Source organism: Podarcis liolepis (assembly GCF_965112155.1).
Source record: "Podarcis liolepis genome assembly, chromosome: 5".
Taxonomy (NCBI): Eukaryota; Metazoa; Chordata; class Lepidosauria; order Squamata; family Lacertidae; genus Podarcis; species Podarcis liolepis.
Window position 1 is genome coordinate 248,074 of NC_139556.1, and position 18,995 is coordinate 267,068.

At 52.7% G+C, this 18,995-nt stretch overlaps 1 protein-coding gene across 3 annotated transcripts; it reads right to left on the bottom strand.

The window, feature by feature from the left end:
- LOC310707915 (disks large homolog 1-like) lies at nucleotides 1–16,687 on the bottom strand. 3 transcript variants are annotated; one of them, XM_083505394.1, is made up of 10 exons: nucleotides 16,473–16,687; nucleotides 14,225–14,294; nucleotides 9,983–10,016; nucleotides 6,832–6,873; nucleotides 5,859–5,909; nucleotides 5,229–5,330; nucleotides 3,032–3,204; nucleotides 1,729–1,838; nucleotides 1,165–1,256; nucleotides 1–1,040 (listed from the first exon to the last, which is right to left on the bottom strand). In XM_083505394.1, the coding sequence occupies exons 1-10, from the start codon at nucleotides 16,670–16,672 to the stop codon at nucleotides 934–936; spliced, it is 981 nt and encodes a 326-aa protein (XP_083361520.1). In that variant the 5' UTR covers nucleotides 16,673–16,687; the 3' UTR covers nucleotides 1–933. The 3 variants fall into 3 exon arrangements, with proteins under 3 accessions (XP_083361520.1, XP_083361519.1, XP_083361518.1); XM_083505393.1 differs by lacking the exon at nucleotides 9,983–10,016 and adding an exon at nucleotides 10,442–10,538; XM_083505392.1 differs by lacking the exon at nucleotides 9,983–10,016 and adding an exon at nucleotides 10,442–10,541.
- Nucleotides 16,688–18,995: the final 2,308 nt, after the last annotated feature.

Below are 18,995 nucleotides of genomic sequence, written 5' to 3' on the forward strand. Positions count from 1 at the left end.
TTTAGTTAAAGAAAGTTTAATATATATATATATATTTGTATGTATATAATATGTTTTATTATAACAAAATAGGCAGTTATTGTGGGTAAAATATTCATTAAAATCTGACTTCTAAGAACATATTTATATTTCAGACTCTGAATCGTCTCTTATGATAATCTTTCAGAATATTTTCAGAACAAAATTAATCATTCCTCTATGAAGCACAAGCTTTTAAAGCACCTAAACTGTATTTGGATTCAAAAATGTAATGACCGTTACCCATTGATGATATCAGTAAGACACTCCAAATAGTCTTGTGTGTGCTAGTTTAAAAACAGGAGATATTCTTGCCCCAACAACGGCATCAGCAAAAAATGAAAAAATAGACTATAAAGAATATTCTTATGAAATTATGAAAATGGGTTTTCCCTTGTGAAATAATGGCAACTCCATTTACATTATCTTGGACATTTGAACAAAAATCTCCTATTTAACTGCCTGTAAAATAAATGTGTTGCCAACAACAGAAAACTACAGAACTACGGCCTGCAGCCGCCCCGTGAATCAAATCATGCAGGTCAAGTCACGCGTGCAAAACTGCTCACCATTTACATCATTAAGACCACTTTTCTTTTGTTAGGAAATATTTAAAAGGGTGTATATAAAGATTTGTTTTCTCAAAATCTCTGAAGGATACTTTCCCTTAAACATTAAGGAGTTTTACCACAAAATTCTCCGTTTCGTATCCACACAAGCGGATGGAGCCACTGCCCTTTGACCCTTGAGAAAATGGCCGCCCGCCAGCAGCTTGTGAGAATCCACACCATCAGAACAGAAGGGGGCACTGGGGAAACGCTACGGGAGCCACGGGGGCCCATGCAAGACAAGGGCTGCCCCCAGGTGGGAAGCACGGGGGGGGGGGGAGGTACAGCGGCCCCCGCTGGGCGGCCTTCAGAGCTTCTCCTTGGCGGGGACCCAGATGTAGGGGCTGGAGTGCTCCTCAATGACTTGCTTGACTTGGTTGTAGATTTCTTCCAATGTGTCTCCTTGCACAATAGCTGTAGAGGAGAGAAGGAGGAGGCGGCTCTTGAGGGCCTGGACTGGCACAGCTCTTGCACCACCACCCCCGGCACTGAAACCCCCCAGCCGCTGCCTTGAAAGGAACACAGCTGAGCAACCAACCTGTGAAATGTTCGGTGAATTCTTGCTCCAGCTTCATGGCTCTCTCAAAGGTCTTCCGAGCTTGCTCATCTGTCAGCCGCTTATTCATTTCCCTGAAATTGCAGCACAAATCAAACCAAGATACCGATGACAAGGCTCAGCCATTCAGATGTGATGTTTAAAATGAAGCACCTTCCTGCAACCCCTGGAGGGCACCACGTTGGCGACTCCTGAGCTACCCTCAAGCAGCAGCTCGGGAGCAGCAGAGTCGCTCTTCTCTTCTCCAGAAGGCAGAGCCAAAAACCAGAAGAAGGAGGGACAGACATTTTGCTTTTAAAGTTTGGCTCTGTCTTCTTCCTGCAGAGGACTGAATCTTTGCTGCCTGCTTTTTTTTCTCCAGCTGAAAACAGCAGGATATTATGGGCTGTGGAATACACCCAGCCACCAGGGAAAGCTCCCTTCCCGGAGACCGTGATTGATGACCTTCCTGGAAGAGGAGGCCACATGCCGCAAGGAGGGTCACCAGAACATGCGCAGAGAGGAAAAGGTCGGAGGGGGGGCAGGACAAGGCCAGCTTTCACTCACATGATGTTCTCCACTGATTTGGGTTTGATGAAAATGGAGATTGGGTGCAACTGGGCGATTTGGAGCCTCTTGATTGCGTTTCCGGAGACATCGAGAATGCAGTGCTTCCCCTGAGGCACGGAGGGAAGAGGCATCTTAGAGCAGAACATCCAAGGCATCGCTGCTGGCAGACAGCTCAGCCAAGCCTGTCTGCATTTCAAAGCCCGGCGGCTGAGACTGAGCACCCTTCCCCCTTAGTCTAGCTATTTGCAGACATTCCCTGGAAAGCCATTTTCTTGGGGCTGAGAGGAGGCCTGTTTGGCAAACCTATGGGGACCTGGCATTGCCTTAGGCAGTGTAGCGGCAAATTCAGAAAGAAGGGTCCCATCCTGGCAGCCACACCCCTTCCAGGTGAGCCAATAAAAAAGAGCTCTCCCTGGCCTTGCCCCCAAGCTCCTCCCCGCCAGAATCACCCAGGCGCACACAGAGCGGGAGACCCTGGCCGGCTTTCTCTTTGGTTCCCTTTGGTGGAACGTAGCAGAGCTGCCTTGCTTGCGCTGCAGGGCGCCTTGGGACCCCCAAACCTTCCCTTTGTGACTGCCATCCTAAGACTCACAGTAACTGCATCTGGGCAGAGTTGAGTTGGAGGAGGAAACCTAAGCAGGGGAACTCCTGATCCAACCTCTGGTATTGCCCCCCCCCCCCCGCAGATCTCGGCCAACATGCTTCAAAGGGAAATGCAAAAGCAACGCAGATCTCTTTTGTGTGTGCCGACCTGCCCCTTTCTCAGAGGGACCTACAAGGCAATCCTCAGTGGCCAATTCTGCTCCTTTCACTTGGATGGACTCCAGGCAGCACAAAGGGCGTGGAAACATTTTCTCAGGGGCTAAAAAGCTCTCCTTCGAGGCAGACGGGGTGCTGGGGCCAGGAGGGACTTTGGACCGACTCCTTCTGAGTTATGGTGTGATGGGGGAAGACTCAAAAACCGTACATATCCCTTTAAAAATCACAATATTTTGGGGTTTCTAAAAATACCCAGGCAGTGCTGGGCACTAGCTGTGCTGTAGAAGATCTTCAGATATCTCCCATGGCACAACTGAGGCAATGGACTGAGGGCACTGACTTCATGACGTTTAGTTAATAGAGATCTTTGGGCTCAGGAGGCTCCTGAAGCGCTGAAGGTTTAGCGGAGATCCCACAGCAAGACGTCCTTTCCTCCTTGTGAGGCCGCGTCATGACTGATTGGGGAAGGAGACCCTGGGGCAGACCGGGACCACCCCTCATCTCTCCCAAGCAGACTCTGGAAAGAGAGGAGCTCCTTTACCTTCTCTGCCACCTCCCGCACGGACTGGACACTCGTTCCATACAGGTGGTTGTTGTACTGGCCGGCTTCAATGAACCTGTGATCCTGGATATCTTTCTCCATTTGTTCTCTGGACGTAACAAAGTGGTAATCCCGACCGTCCACCTCGTAGTCTCGCTTTGGCCGGGTCGTATCTTTGTGGAAAGAGACAGGCAGCTTTCAGACAGGCAGGCAGGCCCAACACACAGAAACTTCAACGTTGACGCCAAATACTGGCACTGAGCACCTTCCGCTTACTGCGCACAACAGTGGGAGGAAGCAGACCCAAGGTGGGACCCTGGCACCCTACAAGTGCGTTGACCTTCAAGTGCTAGACCAGAGTCTGACCTTCACATCTAGGGCTGACTGAAGCTTCCAGACGGCCTTCAAAGGCATCCCCATGTGGAACGCAGGGCAGCAATCCTGTCTGGATACAGGAATGAACCCGGCCTGCCTTCTCTAGATTGGCCAAAGTGGAGAGAGGGCACAGCGTCAGCCGCCTCCAGAACAGGCTGAGTCCCCTCACCCAGCAGCCAACCACCTGCCTTGTGTGGACCAAGCCCTAGCTGGCAAAGCCCTATCTCCTCCTGCACTGAGTCCATTCCATTGCCTTCCTGGATTGACAGGAGCAAGAAGCACTGCTGGGTGTCGTCTGCACACTGGTGACGCTCCAGCAGGTTTGGAAAGGAAGAACCCAGGGATGCCAGCAGGCAGGGGGAATGAGGGGGCAAACGGGGACAGGGCAGAACGGGGCCAGGGCTGGGGAATCTCATGGCCTCCATGGGCCAGATCCTTATCAAGATGGGCCACATGGGCCAGATCTGACAGGCAGGCAGTGGGGTGTGCGGGTGTGCACAGCAGCTCTGCAAAGTGCCCTTTGAGGCAGCCTCTCCCTTCCATTCACACGGCACTTGGCACCAAGAGCCTGAAGCCCATCTCCATGATTGAAGAGGCAAAGTGCCCTTTGAGCCAGCTCCCAACCCCCACCCCAATTAAAGGACAGCACTTTGCTCTGTTGCACCCTTAAAAGGGAAGGAAAAGGGCTACAATCTTTGCTTATCAGCTGATGAGCAGATTAAATCCTGCTGCCGAGGCTGCATGACCCCGTTCCCTGTGCAGGATCAAAATCCTGCCCTCAGAAGGTGCCAGGCTGGTGTGGTTTGGGCAAGGGTCTAAGGCAGGGGCTTTCAACCCTGGGGTGCCTTGGGCAACACTGGCCTCTGTTCCTCTTTCTTTCCCTCCTTCCTCGGATGCCCTCCTGTGTCTCGGCTGGTGCAGCTGTTTATTGCAGCAGCCCTGGCTCTAGGCTCCCCGGGCGAATGGTGCCTCTGGGTGGGGCAGCTCAGAGACCAGGGGCCCAAGGAGAGGGGAGAGGAGGCTGAGGGTGTTCAAAAAAGGGTGAGAAGCTGCCAGCTCAGCAGGCAAGGGGGGACCTACCTGAGCCCCTGAGCCCCACAGGGGAGCTGCAGAAGGAAGGCGGTTGGTCAAGGGAGCCGTGGACTCAAAAAGGTTTAAAGCCTCTGGTCTAAGGGCCAAACTGGGACAGGGGCCAGAGGTGCCCCCCTCCCCACGAAGGAGGCAATGAAAGTGTGCTTGGACAGGTTGGCCAGCCCATGAGGCCAAGGGGAAAGCATGTCCAATGCCAAAGTTAATAATAAATAATAATAATAATAATAATAATAATAATAATAATAATAATAATAATAATATATTTATATCCCGCCCTCCCCAGCTGAAGCCGGGCTCAGAACGGCTAGCAACAGCAAAAGTTAATACAACATTCTAAAATCATTTCATTCTAAAATCAGTTCAAATCAAATTAATGGCAAGATGCTAGGAGGATGCTGTGCCCAGGAGCGCCTCATGGCTCCTGACTGAGAAAGGGTCTTCTCTCCCGGCTTGTGCTTGGCTGGGGACTGCGGGAAAGGGCTCTTGAGGGCACGAGGCACCTCTGCTTGCAGCCAGGCAATGCCCAGAGCTGCCCAAGGGAGGCCCTGGAGGACTGGCCCCCGCAAGGGCTCTGCACTCACCGCTGGCTCCAAGCCCAACAACATGCAACTGCAGCTCCTCGCACCCGTGCACTGTGACCCTGGCCTGCTCTTTCCCAAGCTGAAACACACTTTCGGTGCTGCTTGCCTGTGTGACAAAAGCTTCCCTGGTAGGCCTTTGCCATACATACGTGGAACGCAGGATCCGAACTCGTCAGGGAATTCGGAGATGAGGTCGTCATTGATCCGGTCTTTCATCGGTCCCAGAACAATCACAGGCCGCGTGTAGTTGACTGAAGGGGAAACAGACCCAGGAGTCAGAGAGGAAGGAAAACCACCAACAACCTCCTGTCCCTTCCCCAAGTTCCTGGGGGTCAAAGGCTCGCCTAAGCCAGCCCCCCCCCCCCGTCCACCTGCCAGCAGGAGTCCCTGTTGGGCATTCTGCTCATTCCAGAGCTTTGCTCGGCAAGAACGCAGGTGAAGGCCTTTCCTGTGGCCATGGTCAAGTTACGGGAGACATTGATCTGACGGCTTCCCCTTCCGACGGCAGGGGCAAGGAACCTCCAGCCCACAGCCCAGGTTGGGACAGCACATGCCCCCCCCCATCCGCCCCCCCCACTTGAGGTCCAAAGGAAGCAACTCCAGAGCAACGGCTGGGAGGTTGAAGGGAGCCCTCCGTACCTCCTTCGCAGAAGGTCCTAGTGCAGCCAAGGGCACTGGTGGGGCTGAAAGCGAGCCCTTGGGAGGTGTGCTTGCAAAGGAGAGCCAAAGGCCTCTGTGGCCTTCAGGGCTTTTGGTTTTATATGCAACACGCTACAAACCTTCCTGCTGAGTAACAGGCTCGTAAGACAGGACATATTCCTCTTGGCCACCTGCAAATTCAGATACACCAGTTTAGAGCTGGAATGTAGTGTCTGCGTAAAATAATACAGATGTACACACGTATCTCTCATATATAAGACTTTTCAGGATAAAAAAAACTGGTATAGAAGCCAGATAGGAAATTAATAAGCACCACTCTCTGTATATATGTGGTGAGCCACAATCTACTCTTAATTATATTTCAATTAAGGTGAGTTTATTGTGGTGATCTTAATAGGTATGCCTCAGTTTTAAGTAACATATAGCTAAAGAAGCGACTGGGGGACGCTGTTTGTCACACACTCAACATTTCGCATGTGGCCACAGGCCCAGAAATTATGAGTGACCCCTCCTGCCACATTTCTAGAAGCTTATTGAGGCTAGAAGACACAGGACTCTATGGTCAGGCGGCTTGAGAGTGCTCAGGGAGTGGAAGACTTTGGATATGATGCCTTAAGCCAAAAACTACGTAAGAAAAGAGAAAAATAAAAAAACACAAGAACAGACTGTCACTGAAATTAAACAACAGAACAACGGAGTAAATTAAGCACAAGTTTAGGCCAGCAGTGCAGCAATGCGGCTAAAAGAGAACCGGTCTCTTGCCTGGAGTGGAGCTTCCTGAGAGGCGAGGGGTCTGTGAGGATCAGCTGCTGATCCGACCCTCTCACACTCCCAGCAACCGGCCGTTCCAGCAGAGCGGAGGCACCACGGAAGGAGGGGGTCCGTTGCTCAGGTGCCCTGCCCAGGTAAGCCGGACTGGCGAAGAGCCCCATCGCAAGAGCCAAAGCTTGACCCCCCAGCAGAGTCCAGGTACGCTCTGCTGCCGAATGGGCGCCTTGAGAGATGCTTCTAGCTGCAAAGACAGGGAAAGCCAAGCAAGCCTTCCTAGCCAGCCCCAAAGGGAGATGTGGGGAAGGGCCCCAAGACACTCACGGTAGCTGCTTTCGCTGTCGCTGGCGTTGGACGTCACGTGCTCTGAAACGGGAACAGGAAGGAGAACATGAGGAGCTGCACCAGACCAGAAAGAATTCCCAAAGAAAAGCAAGACAAGGCCAAGTGCCAGACGGGGCTGCCATGACTTGCACTCTGTAGGGAAGAAGGCTCCCTCTCCACACTCAACGAATGTGACAGGGCTGGGGCTGGGGTGAGTGCACTCTGCCAAAAGGCAAGAGGACGTCTGGATGCAGACACAGAACATGGTGGCCCAAACCCCAGAGGAGTTTCTGCGACTTCCCAACTCCGCCTGGAGCTCAGAGGCAGTGGGAGAAGCCCAGGGCACAGAGGGAGCCTCCGTCCACATCCAGGCCACTGGTGCCTCCTTGGGGATCTGCCACACCTGCAGCATGTGTCATGGCCAGAGGGGTTGCCACCACGGGGGCCAGATGGAGCCGGGGAAACCGGTGGAGCTCAGTGGGTCAGGCCAGAAAGGCCACTGGGAGGCTGAAAGCGCTGCTCTGCCTCCCCACCGCTGGTCTAAACTGCTCACACACCACCTGCAGCGACGCACCAGGTCACCTGGCAAAGGCTCACAGCAGGAGCTGGGAGGGGGCAAGAGGGGGTAGAAAGGGGTTCAGCGGTCTATAGTGCGGAAGAACCTGCTGAAGCCCACGTCCTCTGAATGCAACTTTGGCGAAGGCACAAGCATTTAACTTGTCAGGAACTATAAATGTATTTGAAGAAGACCTGGCCTAGCAAATCTTCATCTTGGAAGCTTCCCCAGGGAAGGCCGCCAAAGTCACTGCCAAGTCACTGGGCAGGAGACAGGTGACTCTTTGCTTCATGGGCTAGAAAGCTGTGAGCTGCCAGCAATTACAAGCATGCAAACATCTTTTTGAGCTTTCAGAGCACTCCTGCCACACCAAGAGGTATTCCAAAGAAGGATAGATAAGGATACTCTGGAGGCACAAGGACCCACCAGGAACCCTCTTGTGTGGAGACAAGGCCAAATGGCAACAGTCAGAACTGGAAGTGGTTTCGGCTGTAGGGGAACCTCAGGACCTCTCTGTGCTGAAGGTGATTCGGTATGTGGAGGTAAGCCTCTTCTAGGTCTACAGAGGCATGAAAATTCAGACTGCAGAGCGCCCTGCCAAGAAAAAGTGACTCTATCCTGAATTTTTGATGGTGGATGAATTGTTTGAGGAATTTCAGGTATAAGACTTGTTGCATTTGGGTACCATTAAAAAAGATAAAGTCAGTCCTCAAGAAACAGTCTTTGAGTGTCACTGCCTCAACAACCTGAACTCTGAGAAGATGAAGAATGGTCTCCTGCATTCTTTGTTGCTTCAGTGGAGACTTGGACATGGGGCGGAAGCAGTTCCCGTCCTGTAGCCAAACTCTAATGACTTCTGCTGTTGCAGGTCATGGAGAACTGCAGGAGTCCCCCCCCCCCCGGGGGGGCATAAGACTGGCCCCTAGGTTGCTGTTGCTGGAGACCAGCTCTAGAGGATCTGCAAAAAGAGCTGCTGAACTTGTCACCAGGACGAGCCCATGACAGACCCTGGAAACAGGGCTTCCTCCAGCACTGGCAGCTGAGCAAAAATATTGCCCCTGCCCCCTAGGGCTTTCTCCATCTGAAGGGCCGATAAGAGAAATATGGCCCTTGAGAGGAAAAGTATCTGTGAAAAGAGCACCCATCATCCCACGACAGGAACCCTGACAGGTTTATGGTTTTATGTCTATGCTCTGGGAACCGCTAGGTTAGATTACTGCAACACGTTATCTGAAGGCAGTTCGGAAACTTCAGCTGGTGCAGAATTGGGTGGCCAAGCTGCTCTCGGGGGCAAGACCATCTGAGCATATTGCACCAATCCTGGCCTGACTGCACTGGTGGAGTGCCTTCTGTCAGCTTCAGTTGGGGCTCAGGACCTCAACACCTTAAGAACCGCCTCTCCCCATACAAGCGGACCCAGATCCACACTGGTCATCTGAGGCCCTTCTCTATGTCCCCGTTACCGGAGAGGTTTGGGGGTGACAGCATGAGAACAGGACTTTTCTGTGGTGACTCCCTGATTGTGGAACGCTCTCACCAGAGAAGCTCGCCTGGTACCATCATTACATGTCTTTAGTTGCCAGGCCAAAACATTCCTTTTTACCCAAGCCTCTGGCCATTAAACAATTTATGGTCTGTTAAAGGAGGGGAAGTTATTATGCTTATTTTATCATTATGATTTTTATTATGTGTTCTTGGTGTTGTACATCACCCTGGAATCTTTTGATAAAGGGCAGCAAAATAATAATAATAATAATAATAATAATAATAATAATAATAATAATAATAAAAAATTTAGGCACCTTGTGAAAACATTTCTCTATAACCAGGCGTTTGGCTGATTAACATTCTATAGCCTCTTAAATTGTGGGTTACTGGTCTATTTTTGTTTAATCGTGTATTTTGTGTTCTCATTTTGCATTTTTATGTTGTGAACTTCCATGTCATCTTTGGATGAAGAATAGCATACAAATTTATTAAATAATAGTAAAATAATGATAATGATGATGATGTTTTCTTCAGGATCAGTTAGCGCCTCTTTTAAAACATCCCCACCAAAAAGCTTGAGTCCCTCATAAAGACTTGTTGAAAGGGTCCCCCTGGCCATTGTATCTGCTGAGCCAACACCAGGGGACCCATGGAGAACGGAGGAGAACCCCAGGTGAGATCTACGGCAGACCTGCATCTGGCGAGAGGCTCTAGCCAGAAAGAGGAAACAGATCAAGCAAGAGAGGCATAGATTCCCTCGGAAGGTGGTGGGCTCTCCTTCCTTGGAGGCTTCCAAGCAGAGGTTGGATGGCCAAATGTCTAGTTGGGATTCCTGCACTGCAGGGTTGGACTAGATGACCCTTGGTGTCCCTTCCAACTCTACGATTCAATGACTTTTGTGCTTGCAAAACAGGGGAAGGTTTCCCAGCCTCCCAACTAAAAAGTAAATGGAAGTGGCATGACTTGGAGGAGGAGATGGCATACAAGTGTGGAGGAAAGAGACCCCAGGAGGAATGAGCCTGGGCCCCTGGAGGAGGAGGAGGAGGCCTTTCCTTCTGTCTCGGCGAGAGGAGGGGTTCAGGGGCCTCTGGGAAGAGGGTCACTTACTCAGGCCTTTTGATCCCATGTCTTCAGGGATCTCCTGCAGAGAAGTTCCCAGAGGGCAAGCAATAAAGAGACAATCACAAAGAAAATAACCGTCAGTAGCATATCAATGAGGGGCTACGGCAAGGTGGTCCCAAGAGCGTCCACAGGGGTCCAGGGGGGTGCCCAAAGCTCAGCCAGAAACCCCTTTAAGGGCAGCACTTAAACCTCCTGTCCCTCAAGCCCACCTCTGAAAGCCAGAGGCCGCCTGCCTTTTAGCTGCAGCCAACAGAACTCGCTGCCCCCCCCCCCAAATCAGCTGCGGAAGGAGAGCTGGGCCAGCCCCTCCCTGAGGATGGCGGCATCTCTGCCCCTGTGGCAGCTCTTGGGACCCCTTCAAGGCAAGGCCACGTCTGGCACGCAAGGCAGGCCCCCCGGCACATCCGCAGCTGGCGCTTGCCCTGCCCCCACCCACATACTCACGGTCCACATCACTGGTTTCTTGCTCACTCTGCTCCTTGTTCTTGTAGAAGGGAAATTTTCGGGAAAAGAGGTTCTTTTTACGCTTGTCATTGAATGACTGCTGAAGAAGAGAAGGAAGGAGGGGCAAAACAAAGGAGGTCGAATGTCCAGTGTGTCACAGGGGCCCAGTCCAGCAGCTTGGCAGAGGCCGACTTCTAGGACCACAACATGCAGCAGTTTGAGGCTGGCTGGATCCACAGCCCTTCCTTAGGAGGGGAGGCGGCAGGAGCCAGGGCTGGGGCACGGAGGGAGAAGGGCCTGGAGAGCAAGCGGCCGGCTCCATTCTGAGGAAGCACTGGCTGCGGGGAGGGGCTCTGTCTCTGCAGGCTCCCCACACCAGCCCAGGCACTAGCCCAGGCAGGCCGCCGGATGCTGCTGGCAGGAGTGGGAAACAGCCCCCCTTCAACTGCTCCTTAGGAAGAAGCAGGAAGCAGCTACAGGGACCTCTTGCAGAGCAAGTTGTGGGGCGGCTCTCCTCTCCGCAGTAGAGCATCTGCTCTGAATCCAGAAGAGCCCAGGTGCTACCCCCAGGATTTCCAGGCAGGGCGGGAAAAGGATCCCTGCCTAGTACCCTGTCAGTCAGTGCAGACAAGACTGAGCTGGGTGGACCACTGGTCTGACTGGGCATAAGGCCGCCTGGTGTGCTCTTCCCCCTGTACTCTCTGAAACTCTGGCTGAAAGGCAGTCTAGGCAACGGAGACAAATAAAAGGGAGTCAATGTAGCCTCCTTCATCTTCTCAGGAAGGATTCCTGGGCATTTTCAAGGTCAGATGAAGCCACAGCCAGAGGCACAAAGCAGCCTGAGTCGTGATCTCTGAGCCGGAGAGCAGTGCCTGGAGGGAACATCCACGTGGCTCATAATCCAAGCACCACAAGGGGTCACTGAGACCCCCCCCCTCAGCTACCTGACCCCACACAATGCATGAATATCCAGAGGGACCAGGGACCCTCAGGGGCTACAGCACAAAGAGGATGTCAGAAGCAGCCCGGCCATCTGGATCCCAACCGCTGGCAGCTCAAGCCAGCATGGTCTCTTAGCTGCCACTGAAGTCCAACAGACCCAAATGCCGTGGGACCTGCCTGGCCGCGTCTGATCTCCTCTTCCTGCTGCAGCCACCTGCTGCCTGTCCCTGGTGGCAGCAGAGGAATGGGCAGGGCAGAAGAGCCCAGCTGAAACTCGGGGTTCTTCCACTGGAGCCCCCCTTGGGAAGAAGCTGCTCAGCCTCAAAGCCAGCCAAGCCCTCTCCCCAACACCGAGAGAATCATGGAACTGTCAAGTTGGAAGGGACCCCAAGGGTCATCTAGTCCAACCCTCTGCAATGCCAGCAAACTGCTGCAGGAGCTCAGTTTAGTCAAGCAGAGCACACCATGAACAGCGTGCGCCTTTGCCTGCTCTGTTTTTAAACCGTTTGGACTGGAAGGCCCAGGGCGCAGCTCCCCACGCAAATTCACCTCCCTGGTAGGAGCTGCCCAAGCCTCTACCTCTGGGAGATCACAGTGCTGCAAGGCTCCTTCTGGCTAAGAGGGACACATTGGGGCTCTCCTGTCTCCCAGACAACAGCCATTTCCTGTTCTGCAGAGTCTGGAGAGCAACAGCCTCACCTACTGCATGCTGAGTGGCTAGAAGTCGGCTCCAATAGCAAAAAAACAAAACATGGTTAGAAGTAATTATGTTTTGATTTGCAGAAAATATCAGCCATGTGTTTTTAAGGCTCTTACAGGCAGGAGAGTCTTGTTTTTAGTACTAAGAGTGTATTAACTTTGTTAAGCTCTCACAGCCTCTTTGCAGAATTGCATCATTAGTACAAATGGGTTAGAAAAGGAAGCAGAAAAAAACCCACAGGCCACTCGACATTCTCCTCTTACGCCGGGTGCTCAACGCGGCATAAGCTGATTTTGCCCAGGCAAAAGGACAAGCAGGTCAGTGGCTGATGCCTGGCATAAAAGGGGAGTGGGGTGGGGGGGTCCTTGGCAGGACTGCTTGAAAGAAGAAGAGATGGAGGGGGGAACAAGCACAGCAGCTTCAGTTTTCAACACCATCAATTTTGCCTCCTTCTGCTTTGCCATGTTAGGTGCTAGAATTAAGACCAGGCTGCCACATTCCCGAGGCAAAGTAGCCCCTGCCAACAGCAAGCATGCACAGAGTTCCCAGGAAGGTACCAACAAAGAGGAGGAAAGGGGAGGAGAGAGAGAGAGAAAGAGAACTGGCAGGTCCAGAGGAAGGCCACCCTCTCAAGAGGGCCATGTTAAGAGGAGGGAAGACAGACAAGACGGGCAGTTCTCTCTCAATGGCAAGCGTAGTTTGGTTTCCACTCAGGGGCTCATGCATGGGTCTGGTGCAGTGTTAGGACATGGGAGCCGTGTGCAAACTTGGCAGCAGTCAACATACAAGGCTGTGACTCCAACACAACCAGTTTTCAAAACGGCACGGGACCAGGGCTGTGTGTGCAGGCTGCACGGAAACAAATGCAACACCCAAACTCTGTGAGCTGCCCCAAAGGCCCATTTGCACAAAGCGGGATCTGGCTGCACCAGGTGACTAAATGTGTTCTGCTCTTTCTTGCCATAGGGTTAGGGCACCCCCCCCGCCCCGCCCAGGGCCTGAGGCTTCCCCAGGCACAAGGGCTGAAATGTGGCTCTGGAAAGGAGACCAGGGAGACCCCTCGGCTCCAGCCCCACATCCTGCAGCTTCCCTGCCCTCCTGCACACACAGCCCAGCCTGGGACCTGCCCCGTTCCAGCACCAGTCTGCTTAAACCCATCCCAGTGCATTCCCAACAGTTCCTTTTCACACAAAAGTGTTCAGTGCATACATTTCATGGGGGCACCTGTAACAGATGTCTGTTAGCACAAGTCACGGAAATATTTTTTTAAAAATAATGTTGCTGGTGTGTTAATTTGGAGTCTACTGTAACAATCTGTTCTATCCTTAAGATTATGGTATTTCACACAACTTTGTGAAAAGATAAACATGGCTGATGGTCCACCGAGTCTCCTCCCCTCAGCTGCTCTTCCTCTCTGGTCGGCTGGCCTGCTCCACCCTCTCCTGACTCTGCTGTCCCCTTCCCTGCTGCCTTCCAGCTGCCCACAAGCCTGTGGTTACGTACCTTCAAGGCTGTCTCTGGGCACCCAGGGGCGTCAAGGAGGGAGCCAGGAAGCCACAGCCCTCACCTTTCCTCATGATACCCCTTCAAGGGACAGAAGCCAGGTGGTCCCACAAAGGAAACAAAACAGCCAAGTGCACAACATTCCATGGACCATCCATCCATCCATCCATCCATCCATCTCAGGTGCTTTCACTCCAAAAGTCTTTTGACTTGAGTTTTCTTGGGTGGCCCCTGGGTGACCAGACTGTCCTGATTCTAAAGCTGTTTTTAAAGGAGGATTTTCCAGAGAGGAACAGACCAGGAATCCTGACCAAGTCCCTTATTCTCTTGTTCCCCAGTAGCCAGTCCTGTACCCTGTCAGGAGGCCTGCAAGCGGGGGCCAAAGGCAACACCCCCGCCTTCAGAAGCAGGTCCTAGTGGTTCCCTTGTCCCCACTGCCAGCCCCCGAGAGGCCTCTCCTGCTCTACCCTGGATTTCTCTAGTCCTGTCTCCACCTAGGAGATGCCAGACTCACAGGGCGCTGAATCGCTTTCTTGGCCAGTCACCCCCCCCCCCGCCGCCTGTAGGTGAAGTGAGCATGCAAGGCTTTCATTATGACAGAGTTTAAAGCAGCAACAGTGTAAAGAGTCCAAACTCACCCCTTTGTCACCTCTTGCTTTAGAGTTGAATTTCACTGTCTTTAAACGAGCTCGTTCCTTCTTCTCAACCCTGCCAGAAAAGCACAAGAAGATTAGTGCACCTGCAGCACCTGCGCCAAATCCTGGCAGAAGCTGGTGTGGGGGCAATCTGGAAAACACATGGGCCTTGGAGGGAGGCCACGGGAGGCACTGGCCGGCTTCAGCCTGAGTGTCAGGGCAAAGGGGCCTGGAGTCGATTGCCTTCTTTGGATAGCAGAACTGAATGGCTGCTGGAGGGGGCAAGCCACCTGCAAAAGGTGGCTGCAGCAGGGAATCATTCCTGCAACCTTTGTTGTCTTCTCCAAGCCTCATCAGGGACAGGAAGGCCTTGGTGGCAAGCGCCAGGAGTGGCAGCCTCAGACACCAGACCAGTATAGGCTGGCTGCTGGAGTCAAGCAACACGGCCAGTTCCAACCAAGCAGCGGTGCTCCTGGGGACCTCTGCTCTTCCTGCCAGGGGGCGGTGGAGGTTTCTTCCCAGCGCACACTGCAGCTTTAGAGGAGAGCTTTGCTCAGGACAGTGAGAGGGGAGGAAAATGCCAGTTTTGTTTTGTTTTAAACCTTTATGTTAAAGGCTAAGACCCACTTGGCCCTAATGCACACTAACCTAGAGTGAGTATTTTGGCTGCTGGAGGCCCATGTGAGTTACTGTGGTGGTCCTTGGAGCAAACCAAACATGCCCTCTTGCTGGCAGGAACACTGCAAGATATCAGGGGCACAAGCCCAACTGCCGAATTATGCAGCCACCAGAATGTGGAGATGGGAGGGGGCGCATCTCTGTGCTACACCTGGGAAGCATTTTAAAACACTTAAACATGTCTGCAATAGGGAATTTGGTTTGGATGCATAGGACAGAAATTAAGAGTCTTCAAGGCCAGAATCACAGGAATAATAATAATAATAATAATAAATTTTTATTTATATCCCGCCCTCCCCAGCCGAAGCCGGGCTCAGGGCGGCTAACAGCAATAAAACAGTACAAAAGTGCAACATAAACAACATTCTAAAATCATTCATTATAAAAATTAATTAATTCAAGCCACTTCCTGGGCAGCCACTAGCAACCATTGGGCCAGAGCTCTGCGAAGATTGCCGAGGGAGGGAGTCAGGCTGTGCCCTGGCCAAAGGCCTGGTGGAACAGCTCTGTCTTGCAGGCCCTGCGGAAGGATGTCAAGTCCCGCAGGGCCCTGGTCTCTTGTGACAGAGTGTTCCACCAGATCGGAGCCACAGCTGAAAAAGCCCTGGCTCTAGTTGAGGCCAGCCTAACTTCTCTGTGGCCTGGGACCTTCAAGATGTTTTTATTTGAAGACCGTAGGTTTCTCTGTGGGGCGTACCAGGAGAGGCGGTCCCGTAGGTACGAGGGTCCTAGGCCATATAGGGCTTTAAAGGTTAAAACCAGCACCTTAAACCTGATCCTGTACTCCACCGGGAGCCAGTGCAGCTGGTATAGCACCGGGTGAATGTGATCTCGCAGCGAAGACCTCGTAAGGAGTCTCGCTGCAGCATTCTGCACCCGCTGGAGTTTCTGGGTCAGTCTCAAGGGCAGCCCCACGTAGAGCGAGTTACAATAATCCAGTCTGGAGGTGACCGTCGCATGGATCACAGTGGCTAGGTCAGGGCGAGAGAGGTAAGGAGCCAACTGCTTAGCTTGGCGGAGATGGAAAAATGCCGCCTTTGTTATAGCTGCAATCTGCGCCTCCATGGAAAGGGAGGTGTCGAAGATTACACCCAAACTCTTAACGGACGGTGCTGGCACTAATTGCGCCCCAAGAAAATGGTTTCTTGACATTTTATGTCATATTTGTCAACTGTAGGTAGAACTGTTTGATTATAGGGGCCTGACAAGGTAGCTATGGGAGTTGCAGTGAAGAACAATTCCTGCTACTCCCCAGAGGAGGAAGAGGAGTGTGGTGGTGACTCCTTAGGGGGGGCAGAGGCAACAAGTTGCCCAGGGAGGTGTGCTGTCTTCCAAGATTCACGACAGAGAAGTTGCCGTGTCTCAAAAAGCCCGCTGACCACAACCCCTTCCTTCTGATTCATGGAGGTACAAAAGATACTGCCAGGCACCGCCTTCGACATCCAGCAAGGCTCTGTGAGACTGTGGACAGGAAGGGGGAGGGTCTTGGGTCTTGGGTCTTCTCAACACTCCCTCTTGTTGAAGGCTGTGGCCCAGGAAGAGAGGAAAACCCCAGCAGGAGAGAGCGAGCTACCTGCGCTTGCTGGGGATGACGCCAACCTCGTCCCTCTCGCCATCTGGCATCACCGGCCGTGCCTGCCACCACTCATCATCAGAAGCGTTGATGACATGGAGGATGTCGCCAAATCGGAAATTCAGTCCCTGGCTTGGGAGGCCACTGTCTTTGGTCTTGTCGTAGTCAAAGAGGGCTCTGGAGGCACAAGGGGAGCGCATTTGATGAGTAAGGAAACAAAGGCCCCACTGGCAAGCTGTCATCACATGCCTCCCTTGGAACTGCCTTGCAGTCAAACTGGGCGGTGGCAGAAGAGGAGCCCAGTCTTCTCCTCCAGCAGCTCCGCCTTGATGCCGGCTGTGTGTGAGCAAGCAGCTTCCTCTCCCCAGGCACAAGGTCTCTAGCGCTGAGCCCCCTTGTGCTCCTGGCTCTCTCTCTGCTCTGTCAGAAGGGGTCCAGCAGTCGCCCAGGAAATGACTTACAATTCTCCTCCTAATGCACTCAAGTGCTCCTCCTAGACCAACACACTCACTGCAGCATCAGTGCTCATAGACCAGACAGAACTCTAGTCTGTGGCAGCTTATGCCATGATACATTTGCTCAGGACCCTTTGTTATTGCTGCAAAAGACAGATCTGGCTATTCCACCTTAGTGATGAGACCTTGTTGTGGTTTGACATTGCTACTTTTAAGTCTATTGACAGCTGCAAAGATGGAAAACCCAAGAGAGAAGAAACCATTTATTCAAAAGCCCAAGGAGTTTCAGAGAAATTTGTCAAGGCATCATTATGAATTAACATGGTCTAGTCCTCCTCTTGCTGATCAGAAGCTCAGTCTTATGGACATGAAGCACAGGGTTTCATTTGCACCCTACCAGCACCAGCAGGACAAATAGGCCTGTCCCCAAAGATCTGACTTGAGCCTCCTGTCCTTGCCTGGAGACTTTCACCCATGGAGGGAAGGACACTCAAGACCCAGTAGACCAAACAAAGGAGCCAGCAGTCAAGGCAGCCCTTCAGCCACTCGGAGAAGAGGCTGCTGGACTAGATGGGCCAGATTCTGCAGGCTCTTCTGATGTTCCGGATGTCAGCATTTTCAGTCTCCCGTTGCTGGATATGTGGTTGTTACATCACATGTCTGTGTTTATTTTCCAGGCTTGGAAAGTGTACTTTTGTACTTACTTACTTTCTCTCTCTCTTGGAGAAGATGTGTGAGGACGCCATGATTGCTTTGCTCTGTATATATTGCTTAATAAATTACTTAGAATGCCACACCTAAGCTCTACCCTAACCCTAACCCTAACCCTAACCCTAACCCCAACCCCAACCCCAACCCCAACCCCAACCCCAACCCCAACCCTAACCCTAACCCTAACCCTAACCCTAACCCTAACCCTAACCCTAACCCTAACCCTAACCCTAACCCTAACTGTCATGGGCTCAGGGGCTGAGCCACAGGGGAAGGAGGAGATGGAGAGCGAAGGGGAACAATCTGAGGGGAGCTCAGGAGGGTATGCCAGTGATCAGAGAGATTCCATGAGTCTCTCCAGCGAATCAGAGGATTCCCAGAAGGGGGCCCCCAGAGGCAGGGCAAGGGGGGCCAGTGGGGAGTCTCCAAGCGGCAGCTGGAAATCAGGGCTAGCTTCCCCACCAGAGCGTGGCGGGGGGGGAGAATCCCAAGGATTAAAACAAGAGCCTCCTGCAGGAGGAGAGAGTGAAGCTGGACTGACCACGCCTCCGTCAGAGAGTGGAGGGGCGGAGGGAAGAGCAGGTCCGGCCAGCCTCCCTGAAGGAGAAAGCAGTGAGGGGAGCAGTGTAGCCGTTAGGAGGAAAGTAGGCGGCTGGGCGCACGCGCCAAGTTCAAATGTGGAGGCGCGCGGGCCAGCAGAAAACCCGGATTGGGAGCCAGGTCCTAAAGCCCGCCGGAAGGGTGGGGAGGAGTCAGAAGAATCCGCCTCCGAAGAAAGTAGGAAGGAGGTAACCCCAGAGGACAGGAGGACCCGGAGGAGAAAGGAGCAGAAGGAGGAGAGGAAGAGGTGGAGCAAAGCTCGGGTCTTGAACTGGTGTAGGGGAGGGGAGGAGTCAGACGGAGCTTCGCCGGTCTAAGGACTCAATCGTAGCGCTGCGCGCCATGGATGTCAAACCAACAATGAACCACAATAAAGACTTTTGTTTATAAAGAGCAACTGGCGTTGGTCCTCTGTGAGCTAGGACCTGAGGCAGCACTGACAGTAAGCTCCGTCTCACCTAAAAGTTAACCCTCGCAGCGCGAGTTGGCACAGCGAGGGGCAAAACTTGGTGTTTTGCGAGCTCACGAAGAGAGACAAAGATGACTTCAGAAGGGAAGATGGAACAGCTGGAAAAAGCAGTTGAGGCGCTTTACGCAGAACTGGCAGTTTCCAGGAAGAGAGAGGAGGAAGCAGTGAAGTTCTGCGAGGATCTGCAGACCAGGTGGGAAAGATTGGGCAAGGAGGGGCTGCCGGGACCCAGATCAACAGAGGGAATTGGCCTCGGAAAGAGGGGGGGGCAGCCTAGTAGCCCACTTT

Excerpts from the sequence above, each read along its gene's own strand:
- LOC310707915 (XM_083505392.1), bottom strand. The coding sequence starts at position 16,672 with ATGCGCTCCCCTTGTGCCTCCAGAGCCCTCTTTGACTACGACAAGACC. Across the intron at positions 6,874-10,441 it reads AGAAACCAGTGATGTGGACC|AGCACGTGACGTCCAACGCC; the intron begins GTGAGTATGTGG and ends TTCCCGTTTCAG. Across the intron at positions 5,910-6,831 it reads CGACAGCGAAAGCAGCTACC|GTGGCCAAGAGGAATATGTC; the intron begins GTGAGTGTCTTG and ends CTGAATTTGCAG.